The sequence below is a fragment of the Prenolepis imparis genome, unplaced genomic scaffold (assembly GCF_030444845.1).
Source record: "Prenolepis imparis isolate NDT839.2.m4 unplaced genomic scaffold, iyPreImpa1.0 SCAF_1, whole genome shotgun sequence".
NCBI lineage: Eukaryota > Metazoa > Arthropoda > Insecta > Hymenoptera > Formicidae > Prenolepis > Prenolepis imparis.
In genome coordinates, this window is record NW_028141159.1 from 27,475,710 (window position 1) to 27,500,616 (window position 24,907).

Below are 24,907 nucleotides of genomic sequence, written 5' to 3' on the forward strand. Positions count from 1 at the left end.
TTTGCTTTTCTTTCTCGTTTACTACGTTGATATTCTTCTTCTTCTTCTACTGATCGATTTACCTTTCTTCGAGGCATAATTATTATTTAAATAATTTTAATTAATAATTATAAATATATTAAAAGAAATAATAATTTTTTGAATATTTATTATAAAAATATATAAATTAATTTTAATTAAAGATTATATAACTTTATAAAATTTACATTATAAAATTTAATTTTTAATACATAAACGTAATTTATAAATAATAAAATAAATAATTTTAAAATAAATTTTAATTTAACATCAAGTTAAAGTTAATTTTAATCAAATCAAAATAAATTTTTTTCTATAATTGAAGTCAAAGTTTATTTTTTAATCAAATATAATCAAATTAAAATCAAATTTTAATTTAATAATTCAAGTTATAATATAACTTTAAATTAATAATTTAAAACTAATTTTAATTTAATAATCTAAGTAAAAATTAATTTTATTCACAAAAGTCACGTTTAATTTATATGAAAGAAAAGTGATTTAAATCAAAATTTAATTTAAATTTAATGATCTACCTTATAATCAATTTTAATCTATAATAAATCAAATAATAATTTTATTTGAAATCAAATTTTAATTAGATAATCCAAGTTATAATTAATTTTAGTTCAACAATTCAAGTTATAACCAATTTCAAGTCTATTTTAAATTAAATTTTAATACAAGTCAATAATTTCAATCTAATAATCCAAATCACAATCAATTTCAGTTCAAGTCAAATCTCAATTCAGGTCAAATCTCAATTCAGGTCAAATTTCAATTCAGGTCAAATCTCAATTCGGGTCAAATCTCAATTCGGGTCAAATCTCAATTCGGGTCAAATCTCAATTCGGGTCAAATCTCAATTCGGGTCAAATCTCAATTCGGGTCAAATCTCAATTCGGGTCAAATCTCAATTCGGGTCAAATCTCAATTCGGGTCAAATCTCAATTCGGGTCAAATCTCAATTCGGGTCAAATCTCAATTCGGGTCAAATCTCAATTCGGGTCAAATCTCAATTCGGGTCAAATCTCAATTCGGGTCAAATCTCAATTCGAGTCAAATCTCAATTCGGGTCAAATCTCAATTCGGGTCAAATCTCAATTCGGGTCAAATCTCAATTCGAGTCAAATCTCAATTCGGGTCAAATCTCAATTCGGGTCAAATCTCAATTCGGGTCAAATCTCAATTCGAGTCAAATCTCAATTCGGGTCAAATCTCAATTCGGGTCAAATCTCAATTCGGGTCAAATCTCAATTCGAGTCAAATCTCAATTTGGGTCAAATCTCAATTCGGGTCAAATCTCAATTCGGGTCAAATCTCAATTCAGGTCAAATCTCAATTCAAGTCAAATTAATTAATTAATTAATTTTCTCTCTTTCAAATATAATTAATTTAATAATAAGTTTAATTGTAACTAATTTTAATATAATTTAAAATTATAGCTGATTTTAATTTAATAATTTAAAATAAATTAAATTTTAATATGCAAATTCTAATTAATTTTAATTTAATGATAAAAAATTAAATTAATTTTAATTTAATAATTTATATTAAAATTGATATTAATATAATAGAAAATAAAAAATTGTTTCAAATTAATTTTTAGTAAATTGAATTAAAATCAATTTAACTTTAATAACATATATTGATAAATTAAAGTAATACATATTTTTGTATATAACATGTGTGAATAATTACCTATAACGACGTAATTTTGATATAAAAAAAGATATGAATAAAATATTTATTTTTTTATATTTCTTTTTTGTAATTTATGTATTTTTTTCTCTCTTTTTCTCTCTTCTTCTCTTCCCCTTTTTCCCTTTCCCCTTCCCCCCCTCCCACCCACCTCCTCTCTCTTTCTTTCTTTCTCTTTTCCCCCCTCTCGATGAAAATTTTTCTTTCTTTATCTTCTTTTTTCTCTGTCTTCTTTCTCTCTATTTCTCTTTTTTATTTTTCTCTCTTAGTTGTCTTTAAATTTTTCCTTTTTACTTTTCTTCTTTTAATTTTTAATAACTGTAAATAATAATTATTTTGTTGTGTGCCTCGAGCAAGGCACTGGGGTTGCGCCGAATTAAGGATGAGGATCCTCGGGTCGTGCAGGACTTCGTAGGAAGTTAGGAGTGTTGTACTCTTTTCTTTCTCTTAAAATACACTTTTATTTTTGATTAAATTTGGTTTCACTTTATTTCTCGTTATTTATTTAATTAAATATTCACGTAACATTCAAGGTTTGGCTAGCGAGCGTTTATTAGTAATTCTTCTTAATGATTCAGATTTTTATTAGTGAGTCTCGTCCTGATGTTCCGGATTCTTATTAGCGACTCCGTCTTGATGTTTAGGAGTTTTATTCGAGACTGCCTTCGCGGGCGGGCTCTCCGTCTTATATCTTCTTTTGTTCTTTGATTTTCAACGGGCGAGGCCCTTGGAAACAAGTCCCCGATTGGTTAATAATATTCACGCGTTTTTGGTCTAAATGCAAGTGAAGCAGGTCGAAGTCCCTGGCCTTCGCTTGCAGCTCGCGATTTCCGTGCTTCGTGCGTGTTTCGCTGCGTTAGCGTTTTCGTTCGACGAGCGCTTGGCTAGAGCGCTCGTTTATAAGAAAAAATGTTTTATAATATTCTTATTCCTAATAATTACTGGTTATAGTTCGGGCTATAACAATTTACTTATTATATGTTGTATAATAACATATAGTAATATATATAGTAATGTATAATAACATATAGTAATATATAAATGATTACTTATATAATAAATAAAATAATATAATAAATATATTTAATTTTAATTTAGTTATATATAATAATACTTTAAGGCTTTTTTTGGTCGTCGCCGCGATCATATTGGATTGTAATGTCAGAAGCAAGAAAATGGACACTGAAATTGCATGTCATTTTTAGATAAAAAGATATTTTAATGAAATATACAACTTCAGATGTCTTTAGCATATTTTTATTAAAATATCTTTTTATTTAAAAATTTTGGACCCTAAAATTTTGAGCGTTTATTTTCTTTTTTCTGACGTCAAAATATAACATAGTCGCGGTGAAGATGGCTAATTTTTTACGTTTTACGTTTTAAATTTTTATTTTAGACGTTGCTTAAGGCTGAGTCTACAATAGGTGATTTAAGTTCTAAGCCTTAAGAAATTGCCAACCACAGTCGAGTATTCTCCTAATACTAATTAGTCAATTCCTTAAAGCTTAGGACTTAAATTACCTACTGTGGACCAGGGACAATATTTCATTAATTGTTGTAATTATTACTAATTATTATGCGTGAAATATGAAACATTAAAATATAAAATATAAAATGAAAAATTAAAAGTCAAACCAACTTTCTATTCCGTGCGAATTTATAAGTTTACACTTTATAATAGAAAAAAAATTATGTAATAATAATATGTGTTATACACAAGATTTTTTAAAAATCGAAATTAAAACTTTAAATATCTAAGGATTCAAAAATTCAAGGATAAGTAGAATCTACAATATAATTACGTCATAATTTTTGTGAAAAAAGCGCGTAAAAAGCTGAAAGAGTGGGAATACTTACTTTTTTTAATATTATCTCTATGTCCTTTATCGTATATTTTTTTTATCTTTTTTTCTCTTGATTCTTTCAATTCTTCCTGTATTTTCTGTTCTATTTCTTTTTTTATATTTTCTTCAGTTTCTTCCTTTTATATTTTCTTTAACTTTAAATAATTGTAAAAGGTTATTTACTTGTAATATTTTATATTGTAAAACTGAGTAATATATATTCAACAAATATTAATATATGTATATCTGTTAGACTTAATTGCATTTACGTCATTTTGGTTTTAAGTGAGACTCAAAAATTAAAATAATAATTAATATTAATATTATATATTATTATATTATATTAATATTATATTATGTTATTAATATTATAATTGTTGGGATTAGACAGAGTGGAACGCTGCTAGGTTGAGTATAACTGTACGTTTATTAGAGTTACTATAAATGTCCGGGTGCCGGAGTAACAATAGTACGAATAAAGGTAATATCTTTGGCTTCGTTAAAGAGCATGTCCGTAAGCGACGGACGGTGAGCACAGACAGACTGAACGTAACAAACGAAGTGAACACATAGTAACAGTCTTTCCGCGCGGTGGCAGTAGCCCGCGTAAGTCAAATAAGTAACTAGCTGAGTACACAGGGAGACAATTCTAACACCCCCTCTATCACTGTGTACTATCTTATATATTAACTTAATTGTAACATGGAAATATGCTTATCGTGTTTCGCTTTAGGTAGAGGTTTTGTTAGAATATCGGCTAACATCAAATCTGTTCTTAAGTATTTTACAACAATATCTCCTTTCTCTGCGAGTTCTCTAACAAAATGAAAGCTTATATCTACATGTTTGCTACGCTTGTGAAATACTGCATTTTTGGATAGTTCAATGGCACTTTGGTTGTCACAGTGGATTCTAATGGTATCTTTTACGAATTTTTCAAAACCCATGTGCGTTAACAGTCTTTTTAAGTAAACGATTTCCCTCGATATCTCCGCAAGCGCAGCGTATTCTGCCTCCATTGTCGAAAGTGCGACCGATCCTTGCTTTTTCGACTTCCAACTAATAGGGCCGTTTGCCAGGATGATTACGTTACCTGTACAGGACTTCCTATCGTCTACGTCTCCAGCCCAATCCGAGTCTGTATAGGCTGTAACGTCTTCAGAATTTTTGGTGTAATTAATACCGTAATGTTTCGTCCCTTTTACATACCTTAAGACGTGCTTTGCTAAAAGCCAATGTGTTTTTCCTGGATCAGTACAGAAGCGACTCAGTGTGCTAGCTGCAAATGCTATATCCGGTCGTGTTGCGTTTGCAAGATAGTTGAGCCCTCCAATGAGCTCTCTGTATGGTCGGTCCTTCATTTCTTCTCGTTCGGCTTCGGAATTTGGACCCATCTCTTTCGTAATCTTGGTATTTGATTCTATAGGCGTTGATGCTATTTTCGCGTCTTTCATGTTGAATTTTGCTAGCAGCTCATCGACGTATCTTTCTTGCGAAAGAAATATGCTTCCAGTTTGGCCTTCTCGTTTGATTTTTACGCCAAGAATATCGTGTATTGGACCTTGATCCACCATCTTGAATGCTGACTTCAACTTGGATTTTGTTAGTTCCAACTCTTTTATTCTTCTTGATGCCAGGATGAGATCATCAACATAAATTATTACGATGACTTGTTTGTCGCCTTCTCCGAATAGGTACACACACGGATCGGCTGCCGTGCGTCTGCCTCCATTGTTTGTAATGTAACCATCGAGCTTTTTATACCATTGCCTGCCTGACTGTTTCAGCCCGTATAATGGTTTTAATAGTTTGCAGACTTTAGATTCTTCCCCACGTTGAATATACATCTCGGGTTGCTCCATGTAAACTTCGTCGGTGAGTTCTCCTTGTACGTAGGCCGACACTACATCCATTTGATGGACGTACAATTCTTCGTTTACTGCTGCTGCAAGTAAAGTCCGTATTGAATCAAATCTTGCGACTGGCGCAAACACTTCTTGATAATCTATTCCTTCTCGCTGTGTATGTCCTCTAACGACTAATCTGGCTTTGAATTTCTCGATTTCTCCTTTCTGATTAATTTTTGTTTTAAAAATCCAACGATTTGATAGGATCTTTTTTTCTTTCGGCCTTGGCACCAATATCCATGTCGCATTTTCCTGTAGACTTTTGTATTCGCAGTCCATGGCGGCTAGTCATGCCTGCTTATCGTTTCGATCCAGGGCTTCCGAAACAGTTTGAGGATTTTGATTCGTTGTGTTATTAGTTTGATAAATTTTCTTTGGCCTACCACGCTGACCTGTTCGCAGTAACTTCGGGCGACCTCGACCTCGGTGAGATTCATTAATGTCTGCGTTAATTACTTCTTGATTATTATCTTGATCATCAATTTCCGCTTCAGATTCTTCTGAACTAAAATCTTCGCTTGGTGTATCCGGTGGCTGTAGTTGTAAGATACTTGAGTCGTCAACCTTATCTTCCGGTACATCAAGTACCCGTTTCCATTCGGTGAATTATCTAAATCCTGTTTCTCGAAAAACTTCACGTCCCGGGCTTTGATGACAGTTTTTGTTCCTGGCTTCCAGAGACGATATGCCTTTGATTCTTGCGAATATCCAACTAGAATATACTCGTCGCCCTTCGGTTGGAATTTTCCTCGTTTTTGTGATTTGTTCAACACTATTGCCTTAGCTCCAATGACTCTAAGGAATCCAACATATGGCTTTCGATTAGTCCATGCTTCATAGGGCGATTTTCCATTTATCGTTTTAGTTGCACATCTGTTTCGCAGATATGTGGCAGAATTTATAGCTTCGGCCCATAGAGATTGAGGAAGGTTACCTTGTAGCATAATGCATCTTGCCATCTCGACAAGCGTTCGGTTTTTTCGTTCCGCGACTCCATTCTGTTGAGGCGTATACTCAACACTCAGTTGGTGAATAATTCCTTCAGCTTTCAAAAAATTTTTGAAACTATTTGACAGATATTCTCTCCCATTGTCTGTTCGAAGTTTTCTGATTTGTTGTCCTGTTTGCTTCTCGACCTTTTGTTTATAGTCCTTAAAAGCTTCTAGGACGTCCGAGCGGTTACGCAACATTATTGTTTCTGTATAACCAGTGCAATCATCTGTAAAAGTTAGAAAGTATTTAGCGCCACCCAAGGATTCAATGCTCATTGGACCACAAATGTCCGAATGTATAAGGCTTAATATTTCTCGTTCACGGTGAACAGAATTCTTGAATGGCTGGACATGTATCTTGCATTTGGCACATACCTCGCAGTTGAATTCATTTGACTTAGTTATAAAATTCATACCGTCGACCATTTCTTCCATCTTCATTTTCTTGAGATCGGTGATATTTACATGGCCATACCTTTGATGCCACTTCAGTAGATTTTGTCGGTTTCGTGTTTTGCACTCAACGCTCGATTGGCCTCTTCGTCGACGACGTACAGCTGATCTCGTCTTGTCGCTGTCAAAATTATAGATCCATCTTTCCGCTTGATAAATGCGCGATTTTTGTTAAATGTTACAGTATAGCCTCTTTCCGTGACAGTTGGTACCGATAACAAATTATTGCGTAATTCCGGTACATACAATACATTTTCTAGTTTTATTAATTTATTTTCGCTTTGATTTGCTTTTAAATTTAGACTTACGTTACCTGTACCGATGGATTCAACGTAATGTTCTGCTGCTGTATACACTCTTGACTGTTCGTCCTTGTCGATAGCCTCAAATTTTTGTTTGTCGTTACACATGTGCCTTGTAGCACCGCTATCGAGGCACCAAGATTCCGATTTTCTTACAAGTTCCGCATTGCAGGCAACCGCTGTTAGCACGTTGTCGGAGTTGTCTGCCTTGTCACGTTTTTTCTTCATTCTACAATCGCGACTTCTGTGTCCAATTTTGTCGCAATTAAAACACTTGCCGTCGAATTTTCGGAAATTTGTCTTCGTATTGTTGGTTCTAAAATCTGGACGTGACTGTTTTCCTCGATCTGTACTTCCTTTCGTTAATAATGCGTCATTCTTCTTGCCGTTGTCTGCTGTCTTCGTATCGCGATCATTCTGTCTCGCTTCCTCTTCTTTCAGTTTCGCTTTGAGAACCTCCAGTGATGGTATGTCGTCTCGAGACTCTATAGCTACGCTAAAGTTTTCATACTCTGTCGGTAAAGAGCTTAGTAACATTATCGACAGCAGTTCTTCGGGGATTTCTATACCGGCTTCTTCTAACTGTCCGGCTTTACTAGAAAATTCGTTCACGTGTTGCGTCATTGTTATATTTGACCTTTTTTCCATTCTAAGTAATTGCTTATATAACGTGGCTTTTCTTACCGGACCTTTTGATTCAAATACTCCCTTGAGAGTGTCCCAGGCCCCTTTCGATGTTTCGGCTTTCTTTACGTGGCTTAGCTGGCTGTGCGTAATGCTGAGATTTATCAGGGCTAACGCTTTTGCGTCCTTCTTTGTCCAGTCTTGCGCGTTTTCAGCTGGTTTAACCTCTGTTCCGTCGACGTGCTGCCATAAGTCATTGCACACTAATATGCTCTTCATGTGGACTTTCCACAATTCGTAATTGTGCTCATTTAACTTCTCTACGTTTGAGAAATTGTTTACGGACGCCATTATTCTCAGAGAGATTCACACGTGCTGTACAATTATATGTCTGGGCCCATAACCTGTTGGGATTAGACAGAGTGGAACGCTGCTAGGTTGAGTATAACTGTACGTTTATTAGAGTTACTATAAATGTCCGGGTGCCGGAGTAACAATAGTACGAATAAAGGTAATATCTTTGGCTTCGTTAAAGCATGTCCGTAAGCGACGGACGGTGAGCACAGACAGACTGAACGTAACAAACGAAGTGAACACATAGTAACAGTCTTTCCGCGCGGTGGCAGTAGCCCGCGTAAGTCAAATAAGTAACTAGCTGAGTACACAGGGAGACAATTCTAACAATAATATTATAATAATGTTATAATAATGTTATGAGTTATTTATGTTTGCTGGATATTTACTTATATAACGCGCTAATGATTATTTAATTATATGTATAACGAACAAAATTTTTACTTAAAAAATGCGAGTCTAAATTAGTATTAATACATACTTTTCTTTTATATATATTGTATCTTCTCTCTCTCTCTCTCTCTCTCTCTCTCTCTCTCTCTCTCTCTCTCTCTCTCTCTCTCTCTCTCTCTCTCTCTCTCTCTCTTCCTTCTCTTTCTATCCTTTTTCTATTCTTCGCCTTTTCTAATTTCAAAGCTTATATCATTTATTCTTTTATCTCTTTCCTCCTTTCTATATATTTCTATTGTCTATTCTTTATTATTCTATTGCTCCCTTCTTTAATAGAACGTTTAAAATAATATTAACTTTCATGATATTCTCAAATATATAAGGGTCATTTCATCAAATAAAAATTATTTTTGGGCGTCACTGTCGTCGATCTTCTTGAAACTCCGTAAGTTTGTTATTGATATCGAAAAAAAATCTGTGCAAATTTCAAATTTTTTGAGCAATTAGTATTCCCACAATTATATGGGGAATATTTATCGATTTTTCAATTTTCTTTCTTTACTTTTATTGATTTCAATATGCTTCTAAATTGATCGAATAATAAAAATAGTGGTTTTTGCGTAAAAAAATCTTAGCTTTTCGATAAAAATATTCATTTTCCATTTAAAATATCAGAATGCTATTAAAATTGCAATTAAAGTGAAAAAACTCATTTTTTCGTTATTGCCCAAATTTTCCGATTGAATTTGATATTTTTTTCAGAAAGCTGAGAATTTTTTACATAAAATATGTGCTTTTCAAGCTGGGTAAACTATAAATTCAAACGGGAGTAGATCAAAGTCAAATCCGTTACTGTTTAAAAACTTGTATTTTAGAAAAATTTTTAGATATTAACACAGGTTTAACCCGCACGAAAAAAACCTACAAGAATACGAAAAAATTATTGATATAATAATAGTTTTTTAATAATATACAGGGTGTCCCAGACCTACCGTATCACACGTTAATGGGAGATTCCTGAGACGATTTGGAGACGATTTTTCCTCAGCGAAAATATCCAGGCACCAATAATTTTCAAGTTATAAATGATTGAAAATAAAACTTTTTTGTAAACTAAGCCTTGTAAAAATAAATTATTAACAAAACTACATTTTTTAGTTAATTTTAGGTAAAGTTTACTTTAATAGAATTTTAATTTAAGGCTTAGTTACAAAAATACATGATTTCAAAAATTGGGAAAATTAATATATGCGGATTCTATATTATTTTGAAGAGGTAAAAAAGTGTGTAAAAATTGAGTTCCTTTAACAATTTTAGATTTAAAACATCGAGCATTTAATGAGGACTTCGTTACATTAGATGATCGATGTTCTAAATCTAAAATTGTTAAAGGAACTCAATCTTCACACAGCTTTTTACCTCTTCAAAATAATATTGAATCTGCATATATTAAACCTGTGTCAACATCTAAACATTTTTCTAAAATATAAGTTTTTAAACAGTAACGGATTTGCATTTGATCTACTCGCGTTTAAATTTACAGTTTACCCAGCTTGAAAAGCACATATTTTATGTAAAAAATTCTCAGCTTTCTGAAAAAATATCAAATACAACCGGAAAATTTGGGCAATAACAAAAAAATGAGTTTTTTTCACTTTAATCGCAATTTTAATAGCATTCTGATATTCTAAATGGAAAAAAAATATTTTTATCGAAAAACTGAGATTTTTTTTACGCAAAAAACACTATTCTTTATTATTCGATCAATTTAGAAGCATACTGAAATCAATAAAAGTAAAAAAAGAAAATTGAAAAATCGATAAATATTCCCCATATAATTGTGAAAAAATTTGAAATTTGCACAGGTTTTTTTTTCGATATAAATAACAAACTTACGGAGTTTTAAGAAGATCGGCGACAGTGACACCCAAAAATAATGTTTATTTGATGGAATGACCCATATATATGTATATATATGTATATATATATAATATTTAAATAATATTATTACCTGCTAATACTCTAAACCTCTCTTTACTTTCTATTTTTTTCCTTTTTCTATTATTTCCCTTTTCTAATTTCATAAGTTATTATATTTTTTCTATCATCTATTTCCTTCTTTCTATCAATTTCTATTGCTTATATTCTTCATAACTTCTTTAACCTTTAATAAAACATTTAAAATAGTATTAAATTTGATAATTCAAATTTAATAGTTAAACATAAAATTTATATATGTAAAATATTGAATAATATTATTGCCTTTTATATTATAATCATCTTAACATTCATCATTATACATACCTTAGATCATTTAAAGCTTAAAACATGATTCATTTATTAAGTCTAAACATTATATAATTTAATATTATTTATCATAGACTTAATATGACCAAATTTTTAATACTTTTTAATCTCTATTTAATAATTATATTATAATTAACCCTGTTCACGATGCGTTACGAAATGTCATCGAACTGTCACAGAACTGCGAATTCAGTGATTACATTCACACCTCTCTCTCACGACACCATCGACCGCCAATCATGCACGCGAAAAAGAGGCAATATACGCGATATATATCGACTCCAAACATGCATAAATTTATTATATGTATAATACCATAGTAACGTATTATAAACCATGGTAACAAATAATAAATAAATGTAATTTAAATTGTGTTATTCGAATACACGAAAGTCATAAAATAGTAATAATTAAAAATAGTGATAGCAAATTTATTAAAAAATAATGTCCAAGAAAATAATGGATAAAAGAGGTATGTATAAAATCTAACTCTATAATAATAATAGTATATAGTATAATAAATATATATAATGATAAATATGTAACAAATATAATATTTTAAAAAATAATGTAAAACATTAATATTTTAGTTAATAAACTAAAATGTGTCAAATCTTCGGAGGAATACACAAAAGCAAGTAGTCCATCAAATTCAAAGAATACAATACCGTGAGTAATAATTAATTTTCTCTCTCTCTCCCTTTCTCTCTCCTCTCTCCACTCTTACATATTCGCAGATAGCAAGCATATTTCCTTTTTTTGACGTCGAATGACGTGATTAAATGTCAAAATGACATTATTTTAGCGTTTAATGACGTCAGTTTGCTACTTGGGTATTAATTTAAAATTATTTTATTGATAAAAATTACCTATATTAATATATTATTAATAAAAAAATTATTTCATTTATAGTAAACCCCTCGACATTAAGAACATCTCTTTAGTATTTGATGATAGATCAAATTCAACTTATTCATCGACAAACGAAATGTTGCAATCATCAAACACAGAAGAATCGACCACGTGAGTTTATATTTAGTTATACAATATACATATGTAAATATATTTATAAATATTATAAATATTACTTTTATAAATATTACTTTATAAATATCATATGTTTCTAATAAAACTTTTAACATTTACATATATAGAGAAATTCAGGACATTAGCATTCTTAATAAAAATGATGAATTAGAAACAATACAATTCTCCAGTGATGAAATGTTGCAGACTGTACAAATGGAAGATTCAACGGTGTAAGTTTTTATTTTCAATCTTTAGAACTCTATTTAATGAAAATGAAATTATCATTTCTATATATATTGTTTATCTATTAATTATAATACAAGATATATGTACATTTTTAAAAAATTAAAAAATTAGAAATTAAAATAATCTAGAAAAAGTATATAGGAAATTAAATTTATAATTAAATATATATTAGATATATTACTAAATATATTAAATATATTTTAATAACTATTTTAATAACTTACATTTTATTACTTAATTTTTTCATTTTATTTTATAATTAATTTATATAATTTATAAAATCAAATATTTTATTTATAATATATATAACAAATACATAAAAGACATAAAATGTTAAATATAAAAAATATAAGAATATAAAATATATTAAAAAATTATAAAATTTAATTAATATATTCTTATAAAAAATATTTATTACATGTACGATTAATAAAAATTTATTATTTGTAAAAATAATTTCGTAGATTATATATATATATGTATACATATATAATTTAAACAAATTTATATTTTAAAATACATTATAATGAAGTTATTGGTTATGTGGATGAAATAGATGGTCCTAAACTTGTCGGCAAAACTCAGCAATATAGATTACTGAAATTTATAATAAACAACAATAGTCGTCACCGTATACAAGTGGTAGCTTGGAATAATGAAATTGATCGAGTTGGATTTCATTCAAAACCAAATCGCGTAATTAAAAGATTATAACCTGATATGTTTATATGTATATACATGTAATTTTTAATAAAATATTTTATTAATAATTTCAATATTTTAAATTTATAGATTATTCACATTGACGGTGCAAAAGCTAAAAAGCCGAAAATATCCGAATTTAACACTGGAACGCTGCCATATGAGTTACTTATACGATCAAACACTATTATAAATAATTTAGGGGTGTTTGATTTAAAGAAAAATATTAATGTTGTAGAACCAACATTAGTAGAATTACCAAAAATTCCAGAATATTTAAATAATTATATACGTAAGTATTAATTTAATATTTTTAACATAAACATTAATTAATAAAATATATTATTATTTGTGTATTAAAAATTTATATATTTAATTAATAATTAATTAAATATATAAATTTTTAATATATTTATTATATATTTATTTAAATTATTGTTTATTTATTTTGTAAATTACTATACATGTTTAATTTATTACTTTTATGTATATTACGTTGAATTATTATTCAATTATATTTTAATATTTTAATATAAAATACTTGATATTATAAATAAATATATAAAAATAAAATATTTTTCAGTTGTACGAGGATATGTAAAAACTAATTTTAATACATTTAGTAATAATTTCAAAACTTCTGGCTATGGATCAATTACAGACGGAATGTATAAATTAGAAATTCAAATTATTGATTATGAGCACACAAATGAATTTGAAAAAGGCCAAGAAATTGAAATTAAGGGATATATAAAAATTTCAAGTTAGTTAAATTTAAATTTAAATAATTTAAATTTACAAATTATTCAATTTTTAAATTTAATATAAATAGTTCAAGGAAATAAAATAATTTAATTTATAAATAATAATATTAGCAATGGTGTGATTAAAGAAGATTCAATTATATATTTTATTTTATTTTATTTTTTCTTTTATATATTATATATTTATTTTATTATATATTTTATATTTATTTTTATTTTATATTTTGTTATTACATTTTTATTAAAATTTATTTTAATTTAATTAATTTGTAATAATTTTTATCTTTTTCTTTTTCACTTTTTAATATTAAAATTTATTTTATAGATGAAAATATTTTTTACTTAGAAGTTGAGAAAAGTTGTGATATAAAATTAACAACAAATTCTAAAACAATATCTTTTGCTCAATGTCTGCAAGGCTCTAAACCTATTATGAAAAGGACACATAAGGATATATATTCAGATCTTCCGAATAAAATTATTAAAACTTAATAAGATTAGCTTATTTATAAAGTAAGTTTTTTACAGTCAATGTAAAGAAATTATTTTTTTATTAAATTTATTTTAAATAATATATTTCAAAAAAGTTTTCCCAAGTATATCTATATATTATTTATTAATCCAAAAGAATTTTAATACAAAAATTAAAATATAAAAACTAAAAATTTATCTTTTTAGGAAAACAAGAAAGATATCGAGAAGATGATTAATAAATCGTAAAAGTACCACTGTGGATAATGAGACGATGAAAGGAACATTAAATAATGAAGTTTTTAGATATAAATTAATATATTTATTTAATTAATTTTTTTCATTCATGTTTCATTTACATTGCGTATTTATGTAATTATGTAGTTTATTCTAATAAAAATCTACATTATGTGTTCAATATTTATATGTCATAAATATATGTTGTGTGTGTGTGTGTGTGATATGATTCAAAAATTAATATATTATATTTTTAAAACCTCCATCGATAACATAAAGTAGAAATAAATTACAAATTGCAAATAAAATATTAAATTTAATGATAATTGAATTGTGAAAGTAAATATAATGATGAAAGATAAAGATTATTATAACAAATTTTATATTTTTAAAAATTTTATTACTTTTTTATTTTATAAATATACATATATTTTAATTTTATTTTTTATATTTTAATAATCTACTGTAAAAAAAAGCTATTAATTTCAAATAAATATCTATTTCAATAGTGCCATTAACACATTTGTTTAAAACTAAATACTTTTTACATAAATTAATACCTTATTTGACATAAAAAATTGTTGGAGTAAGTATATATAAGTATGTAAATTTAAAAGATATAATTCAACAATTTGACACTGCTCGTTGTATTAAACATACACAGTTGAAAAATTTCTGTTAAATTTAACAGATATCACCTGTCCCAAACGGTCCACAGAAATTTTTGTGTTAATTTAACATAATACGGATATGTTAAATGATGACACGAATACTCTGTTAATATTTTAACACAAAATAAATGTAAACTCCAACTAATTTGAAATAAATTTTATGTAAAATTAACATAATTTTAATGTAAAAATTTGACTAAAGAAATATGTAAAATTTACACTTTTTTTGTTAATTTAACAAGAAAATAATGTAAATTTAACATAAATAAAATGTAAAATTTACACTATTGTTTTGTTAATTCAATAAGAAAATAATGTAAATTTAACATAAGTAACATGTAAAATTTACACTATTTTTTTGTTAATTCAACAAGAAAATAATGTAAAATTTAACATAAGTATCATGTAAAATTTACACTACTTTTTTGTTAATTTAACTAGATAATAATGTAAATTTAACATAAGTAACATGTAAAATTTACACTATTTTTTGTTAATTTAACAAGGAAATAATGTAAATTTAACATGTTACTTAAGTTAAATAGTAACAAATAAAAAATGTTATTTTAACATTTTAAGTGTTGACCAATTTTTTTTACAATTATACATATAGATTATTCCAAAACCATCAATAGAAATTTTAATGACAGATTCTATAGAATATTTTAAAAGAAATATTGTAATATAAAAATCGAAGCTGCAGGAGAGAAACTTTAATCGTTTCTCATTTTAAGTAGCCCCTTCAAATTTTTATATTAAAATTTTCTTTTTAAAACAACGGATTTATTATGAAATTTTTAATCGGTGGTTTTAGAATATCCTATATGAAAATGATAATATAATAATATGACAACAACAACCAATAATAATAATAATAATATAATAATAATAATAATTCTTTGATATGGCAATATGCAATCAATGCTATTTTTATAATCTTGAGTTACCAACATTTCAGATTAGTACTGCTAATAATTACTATTATTATTATTTTTATATAATTATGATTGGGTTTATAATCTATTTAAAACTGCATTGTAATTAAAACTTTTAATTTTTTAATTTAAAACTGCTTATAAACTATAATTAATTAATATATGGATACATGTGTGTAATTGTGTGTGTGTGTACGCGCGCGTATGTATATGCGTGTGTGTTGTATCATATTTATAAATTTTCGTTTATATAACATAATTTTCATTCATCTCTAAATTATGTTTATAAAAAGTTATCAGTTATAATTACTAAATCTTTTTCCAACGATTCGTAAATCTCCCAACTTTTAGTATATGGTATATCAATTATTTTTATTACAAATAAAACAGATGTATTTTTTACAATATAACCTAAACAAGAAAATGCTATTTTCGAAGTATTCCAACTTTCACATACAGCATATATTTCAAAATCTACAGAAAAAATAAACAAAATTTTGCTAAAATTGGGCAAATCGTCAGAAAAAGATGAACATATAAATTTATTTAATGTTAAGTTAGTACCTCGAAACTCTACTCTTTTTCCTACATAAATAGTTTTTTCAATAGTAATATGTAAGCTATTCATAATAATTACATTGTAATCAGTAAAGCTTAAATTTTCTCTTTTAAAATTTTTTAATATTGGTTCACTATTAAAAGAATTTTTATTTTTCCAAAGCGTCATCATATATTTTTGGTGACGTATGGATAATGTATATGCAACATCTTTAAAATTTTTTAACTTCACAAAATTATTTAACTGCGTATTCGTTTGCTTCATACAATTATATTTTAATTTATTTCAAAATTATAAAATAAAAAAACTTAAAATTCTTTTTCTCATAAAAATAATACAACTGAAGATTTGTTTGTTCAGTCTTTAAAAAAAGAAATATGTGATTCAACCTTCTTGCATTGATTCCTTTTTTGCACTTTCAATTTTTGTAAAAGTTTCAATAATTTTATTAGTACATTTACTAGATATTTTGTAAAAATAATGTTGTATTAATATCCAAAAATTCTGCAAATCTCCGTCATATTCAGTATGAAAAACATAGTGAGCTTTCAAAAGATAATCAATAGCTTTAATGATGTCTGTTGTGTCTAATAAAATTAAGTTTTTATCAATTTTCAAAAAATATTGGCGAATTGCGAGTTTGTTTGGCCCAACTGCGATTAATTTCGGTTGAGTTTTATTTTCATCAGTATGCAGCGGTGTTCCACTCTAAGAAAAATAGATCAAATAATATTAGTGCAATGAATCTATTTTAGTTGATTTAAAATATATAATTCAAGGAATCAAGATGTACATATATGTACCTGTATATAGATAATTAATTTTTTAATTATATTTTTTGCTTTTTCTCTCGCCGCAGACTTTTTTCCTCTAGCAGTCGGAGGTACTAATTGCGTTAGAGCAATATATGAATTCGTAACACGATCCCAATCTAATGAATAAAATGAAAAATATTAGAAATTTACACACTAATATATTTAATAATTTCAACTAGTAATTTTAATTAATAATTTTACCAAGTAAATTTTTATCTTGTTTCTCGGTATTGTAAACATTTAAAATATGATTGACGTAGTTTGGATATGATGTATTCAAAATATCTTTTTGAATATGAGGAAATAATAATTCAAATTCAATATCGATCTAGAAAAAATGTTTTAAATTACTTTTGATTATATAGCTACATACATATATTGATATTATTAAAAGTTAGAAATTATTAAAAAAATTAATTATAAAAGATTGAAAACTCACCAATTCGGGAATATCCAAAAATCTTGGAAATACTTCAAAAAAATGTTCATTTAAATATAAGTACCTCCTTGCTTTAAAAGTTTCCTTTACTTTTTCAATTATGTTATCTTTTTGCTCAATAGTCGCATATTTCATAAAATTAATTGCATCTTTAATAGTATCTGTTTCATCCACAGGTTCAATAGCTACGCTAGTATCGAGTTTTTTTTGCATTCATCCGGTGGAATAACTTTATTTTCTTTCCTTTGTACATTAGCTAATCGCGAAGCGATATATCCCTTTCCAGTTTTTGGGTCATAAAAGTGTTCCTAATAAAAATAAATTTATTATTAATAAACAGTTTAGTAAAATTAGTAGAATATTAAAATATTGACGTGTGTCTGTGTGTGTCAACTAAATAAATATTTATAACATGATATTTTGCTGTTTACTACGGGATACACTCACATAACCCAAATTCCCTTCTGGATTTTTTAAATTTGGAAAAACTTCAATAATTGTTTCAGCATATTTGCATTTTTCAGAAGACAAGATTTGTCTACCAACTTTTTCTTTATATTGTAATAAATGATGAACCACTAGTTTTACTAATAATTTCCTATATTTATCAGGCAAATATTTATTTATCTCATAACTTTGGAGAATTTCTTCTCCACATGAAGAATTTTTAATTAATTTGTATAAGCTCTAAAAGGACAAAAAAATAGGAAAAGGATATTAATAAGATAGAAATGTTAGTAACAAGAATAGATTATTTAAATAAGAATGTAGTGCAAGTCAGGAAAAATATGTGTCTCTTTTCTGGCTTATACTATATTTTCATCCTTATATGATAACGCAATAATAATAAAGCAATATGCTAAAGATGTTATTTTTTTAGCTTTTAAATTTCTATCAATTGCGATAAATACAAAAAATTTTTAAACTTTTTTCTTAAATGTGTTGAAACGTAAATTTTATATATATGCGCAAAGAGAGTTGCAACTAAGCATATTAACAAAAAAATCATCTATTGAAACAATGGATAAACTTTGAGACTGATCCTATATGATATTTTAAAAAGTTTTAACATTTTAACAATAAAAAGCAGTAAACAAATAAAAATAATATGTGGGCTCATAAAAATAATTATTTCAAACAAATCTCTTTTGATATTATGTCGTCCTTAATATGCATTACTTTAGATTTTTTTGAACAAGATGCATATTCTTCAAAATTTGATGTAGTCTGTTCTTTAATGTTCGATATATCGGTTACATCTGAACATTGTTCGTCACATTCTTCATTTTTATTTGTAATGTTTAATAAGGTAGGTGTTGATGTGCGAGAAAGTAATGGATTTGATATCCTCGATGTTGATGATAGAGAATCAGCTATAAAAATTGTTATTTTATATAAAAATAATGTGAAAAAAACGAATTAGAATAAATATTATTTCAAAAAATTAAAAATAAAATGTTAAAAATTCTCTTACAAATATCAAGAAAATTCTTTGTTTGTTTGATCTTTAATACAACTCCTCGTGCACTTGATCGAACGAATTCTGTTAAAAAATCAGGATCAAGTCTGGCATCATACGCATCAGTAAAATTAAAATTTACATTATTTAATGAAGGAAATATTGTTTCAGCTGTAATATAATAAATAAAATTATAGTAAATAATTTTATAGTAAAGCATTCTAGTAATAGTGCTATTATTTAATACAAGAATAAGAAAAAATAACTGAAAAAACGAACCTTTTCGAACAAAATCTTCATACAAACATGACTCTTCCAATTTAATCCATACTTTTTCATCAGCGTATTGTAACACACAAAATAGATATGTTTTATTTTCTTGAATATCCATATTAAATGCCATATTATTAATTCCACAGACAAAAACCTATAAATTACAAATAAATTTCAATGTTTGCAAAATCACTATGAAAAGTACTAACAATAAATATAAATAAAATAAAATAAATTCTGCTAAATTGCAAGAATGTATTAAAAATGCTTTGAAGATTGTAATTAAATTTAAACTCAAATTACATTGAAAATCAAATTAAAGTCTTTCTGTTATTAATATTTTATGATCATAGATAAATGCTATCTATCTCTAAAAAAAAATCTGATTAAATTTGGAAATTGGCTATCATATATGCATCATATAAACTGATAAATGACATGAATATAAGCTATACCATTAGCGTTACGTTCGGAAACCACGCTCTTAGCACACTAAGTGTCTATCTTTGTTTATCTATATATATAAGTGCCGTCCGTCTGTCTGTCTGTCTGTATGTACGCGAACTCCTTCCACATTTGTGGACCGATTTTTGTGAAACAAGTACCAAAATGTTGCAAATTTTTCGGGGGTGGCTGCTGTGGGGTTTATTTTAATTTTTAAAAAAATTTTTTTTTTCTCAAAAAGGAGGGTATGTTTTCCTGAAAATAATTTTTTTACAGATTTTTACGCCATTTACGCCAATGTGTTTAGGGTGTTCCAAAACATTGTATGTGGGTGGTTGCGTGGGTTTTGCCCACCCACGCAACCACCCAAATAACCAACCAACGCACTTATACATTTGTTCACCGATTTTCAATAAATTCGTAAAAAAATTCAGCAAATTTTTCGGTGATGGCTACTATATATGTGATTTTTTTAACCCACCCTCGCAACCACCCACGCACCCACCTACGCACTCATACATTTGTTAACCGATTTTCAATAAATTGGTTCCAAAATTTCGCTAATTATTCGGGGATGGCTACTATATGTGATTTTTTTGGTTTTACACCTTCACCCACGCACCCACCCAAGCAATCACATATTTATTAACCGATGTTTTCGAAATTGGTAGTAAAATTTTCGATATTTTTAAGGGATGACCATTATGGTTATTTTAAAGTTTTGCCCACCAACGCAACCACCCACGCACCAACCTACGCAATCATATATTTTTTTATCTATTTGCATGAAATTGTTAACAAAATTTATCAAATTTTTCGGGGATGGCTATTATTTTTGATTTTTTTTTAACAAACCCTCGCAACCACCCACGCACCCACCCACGTACTAATACATTTGTTCACTGATTTTCACGAAATTGGTGAACGATTCGAAATTGGTATTAAAATTTTCAAATTTTTAATTTTTTAAGTTTTGCAAACACACGCAACCACCCACACACCCACCCACGCACTCATAAATTTGTTAACCGATTTTCACCAAATTGGTACCACAATTTCGAAAATTATTCGTGGATAAATATTATATGTGAACGCATCCACCCACGCATCCACACACGCATTCACAAAAATTTTTCAAAGATGGTTAGTGTATGTGTTTTTTTTAAGTTATGTCTAAATACGCACCCACCAACGCACCCACTCACGAATTTACAAATTTATTGACCGATTTTTAAGAAATTTGTAGCAAAATTTAGCAAATTAATTAGAGATGGCTACTATGTGGTTTTTTTTAATTTTACATCCCAACTCACCCACCCACGCATCTAATCACTAGCGTGCGTATTTAAAAAATGTTATTTTATGTTAAAAAACTTTGTAGTTATAAAAGAGAAACATATAATTTTAATAAAATCATCTTTGGGTATTGGCGTGATTGTTAAATGTTGTTATTAAGTAAGAGCATTTATTTATTAATGTATTGTTTTTTTTAAATCGTAAAAAATTTTTAAATTATTTTGTTCAATTAGATTTTGCAAAAATCACCCCTTAGAGGTGATGAGTATTATTTACATGTGATTTCAGAAATGACTATCTATTTATCTATATCTATATATATTAGTAGCTGGTTTCACATATTAAATGTCATCATTGATCAAACGAATACAAATCAATTTGAAAATAAAATCATGGAAGAAAATAATATACCGAAAGAAATAGAAAAAGAAATTGAAGAATTTCTAAATGGTAAATATAAATAATAATTAATTTATTTAAATAAAATTATTTTTTTTTAAATTTGTTAAATGTTTTATTTAAATTAATATATTATCACATTAACATATAATCTAATATATTTTTTAATTAAAAAATTTCAGTAATTGAAGATGATCAAATTAATACAAATGAATTTGAAAATTCAAATGTTGAAGAAAATAATATACCGAAAGAAATAGAAATATCAACAGAAATTGAAGAATTTCAAAATGGTAAAAATATAAACAATAATTAATTTATTTAAATAAAATGATATTTTTTTATAAATTTGTCAATCGTTTTATTTAAATTAATATTATTACATATATATAAAGATATAACCTAATCTATATATATAAATAAAAAATTTCAGTACTTGAAGATGGGCTAGATGATTTATTAATAATGGCATTAGAAGAATTTGAAAAACGAGAGGAACTAAAGAAGGAGGAGTGTATTAAGAATCAATTTAAAGATAAATTTCAGAAAAAAAATAAAAAGCGGAAAGGAGATAATAATGATAATGATGAAAAAAAGGATAAAAAAAATAAAAAAAAATAATTTTGTATAAAATAATTATTTAAATTATTAAATATGTGTATTTTTTACATGTTTAGATATTTAATAAAAATTATATATTAAAAATTTTTATTTGTTAATTATGATTTTATTTGATAATAATGATAATGATGAAAAAAAGGATAAAAAAAATAAAAAAAAATAATTTTGTATAAAATAATTATTTAAATTATTAAATATGTGTATTTTTTACATGTTTAGATATTTAATAAAAATTATATATTAAAAATTTTTATTTGTTAATTATTATTTAATAAAATTCGCTGCTTTTTAAATTTCTATAAGCTAAATTAATTATTTATTCAAAATTAATAGAATAAATATTACAACTTTTGTTTGAGATATGCCCAAATATAATATTAATAATTAAATTTTCAACAATTTGCAATATGGGATACGTAACAATAACAGTAATATTATATGTAAAAATTATAGTTTACAAAAATTAATTTAAAAATATTAATAAACTAACATCATAAATAGTAAAAATAACAAACAATAATAAAACTAAAAAACTAATAAATAAATAATAAAAAAATAATATTTATAATATTAATAACAATAAAATATTTATTTAATAATAAATTAATAATAAAAAAATAATATTAATAATATTAATAATAATTTATTTACATAAATAAATAATTATTTATTTATATAAATAAATTATTATTAATACAATTAATATTATTTTTTTATTATTAATTTATTATTAAATAAATATTTTATTGTTATTAATATTATAAATATTATTTTTTTATTATTTATTTATTAGTTTTTTAGTTTTATTATTGTTTGTTATTTTTACTATTTATGATGTTAGTTTATTAATTTTTTTAAATTAATTTTTGTAAACTATAATTTTTACATATAATATTACTGTTATTGTTACGTATCCCATATTGCAAATTGATGAAAATTTAATTATTAATATTATATTTGGGCATATCTCAAACAAAAGTTTTAATTTTTTTTTTATTAATTTTGAAAAAATAATTAAATTAGCGTATAGAAATTTAAAAAACAGCGAATATAATTAAATAATAATTAACAAATAAAAATTTATAAATTTTTGTTAAGTTTTGTGGCGGGAGAGAGAGAGAGGAAGAAGGAGGCTAAAGGGAAAAAAGATATATTTGAAAAAAATTAATTATATAATATATTATTACATGTTAATATAATTAATTATTGTATTTCCGCGTCCGCGGCCACGTTCGCGTCCACGGCCACGGCCACGTCCGCGTCCGCGTAGTCGGCCTCTTCCGGCTCTTGCCCATCGAGCTTTCTGTTTTACTATAAAAAAATAATATTATTTAATATTAATTTTTATTTATTATTCTTTATTATTATACTTACATTGCAATGAATCCTTTAAAAAATCTTCTGGGGGTATCACTGCAGGCTGTGGATCGTGAGCAGCCACCACCACTGCAGGCTGTGTATTATCTTCAGCAGCCAACACCAATGCAGGTTGTGTATTTTCATCAGTCTCAGTCAACACCATTACTGGCTGTGGTTGTTGTTTGGCCAAAGCTGCGGCCAATTGCCGTTGTAACTCCTGCACTTCGGTCTTTAAAATATTATTTTCAGCGCTAAGTTCGAGACTGATCTGATCCTAAAAAGATATATATTATATATATATATATATAAATATATATATAAAAGATTAATAATCTAAATTTCTCTCTTTCTCTTTCTCTCTCTATCTTTAATACACAAATACAAAAATCTCTATCTTTCTCTCTATATCTTAACCATATTATATCTCTCTCTCTCTCTCTCTCTCTCTCTCTCTCTCTCTCTCTCTCTCTCTCTCTCTCTCTCTCTCTCTGCTCTCTCTCTCTCTCTCTCTCTCTCTCTCTCTCTCTCTCTCTCTCTCCTCTCCCTCTCCCTCTCCCTCTCCCTCTCCTCTCCCTCTCCCTCTCCCTCTCCCTCTCCCTCTCCCTCTCCCTCTCCCTCTCCCTCTCCCTCTCCCTCTCCCTCTCCCTCTCCCTCTCCCTCTCCCTCTCCCTCTCCCTCTCCCTCTCCCTCTCCCTCTCCCTCTCCCTCTCCCTCTCCCTCTCCCTCTCCCTCTCCCCTCCCTCCCTCTCCCTCTCCCTCTCCCTCTCCCTCTCCTCTCCCTCTCCCTCTCCCTCTCCCTCTCCCTCTCCTCTCCCTCTCCCTCTCCTCTCCCTCTCCCTCTCCCTCTCTCTCTCTCTCTCTCTCTCTGTATATATATATATATAAAAGATTAATAATCTAAATTTCTTTCTCTCTCTTTCTCTCTCTATCTTTAATAAACAAATACAAAAATCTCTATCTTTCTCTCTGTATCTTAACAATATTATCTCTTTCTCTCTTTCTCTCTCTCTCTCTCTTTATCTCTCTATCTTTCTCTCTATCTCTCTGTCAATATCTCTCTCTCTCTCTCTCTCTCTCTCTCTCTCTCTCTCTCTCTATATATATATATATATATATATATATATATAAAAGATTAATAATCTAAATTTCTCTCTCTCTCTTTCTCTCTCTATCTTTAATAAACAAATACAAAAATCTCTATCTTTCTCTCTGTATCTTAACAATATTATCTCTTTCTCTCTTTCTCTCTCTCTCTCTCTATCTCTCTAGTACTCTGCGTTGATACCACTGCTT

General features: G+C 27.3%; 1 protein-coding gene and 1 pseudogene across 1 annotated transcript; one reads left to right on the forward strand and one right to left on the reverse strand.

Moving 5' to 3' along the window:
* The first annotated feature begins 11,324 nt into the window (after nt 1-11,324).
* On the forward strand, nt 11,325-12,753 carry LOC145937994 (uncharacterized). Its single transcript, XM_083041332.1, has 5 exons — nt 11,325-11,367; nt 11,486-11,564; nt 11,808-11,918; nt 12,050-12,154; nt 12,727-12,753. The coding sequence occupies exons 1-5, from the start codon at nt 11,340-11,342 to the stop codon at nt 12,734-12,736; spliced, it is 333 nt and encodes a 110-aa protein (XP_082897458.1). The 5' UTR covers nt 11,325-11,339; the 3' UTR covers nt 12,737-12,753.
* A 4,140-nt stretch (nt 12,754-16,893) lies between these two features.
* Nucleotides 16,894-19,625, reverse strand: LOC145939087 (uncharacterized; annotated as a pseudogene).
* Between the last annotated feature and the right edge of the window lie 5,282 nt (nt 19,626-24,907).

Coding starts and splice junctions, on each gene's coding strand:
- LOC145937994 (XM_083041332.1), top strand. CDS start 11,340: ATGTCCAAGAAAATAATGGATAAAAGAG. Junction 11,368..11,485: donor GAAAATAATGGATAAAAGAG/GTATGTATAAAA, acceptor TTAATATTTTAG/TTAATAAACTAAAATGTGTC. Junction 11,565..11,807: donor AATTCAAAGAATACAATACC/GTGAGTAATAAT, acceptor TTTCATTTATAG/TAAACCCCTCGACATTAAGA.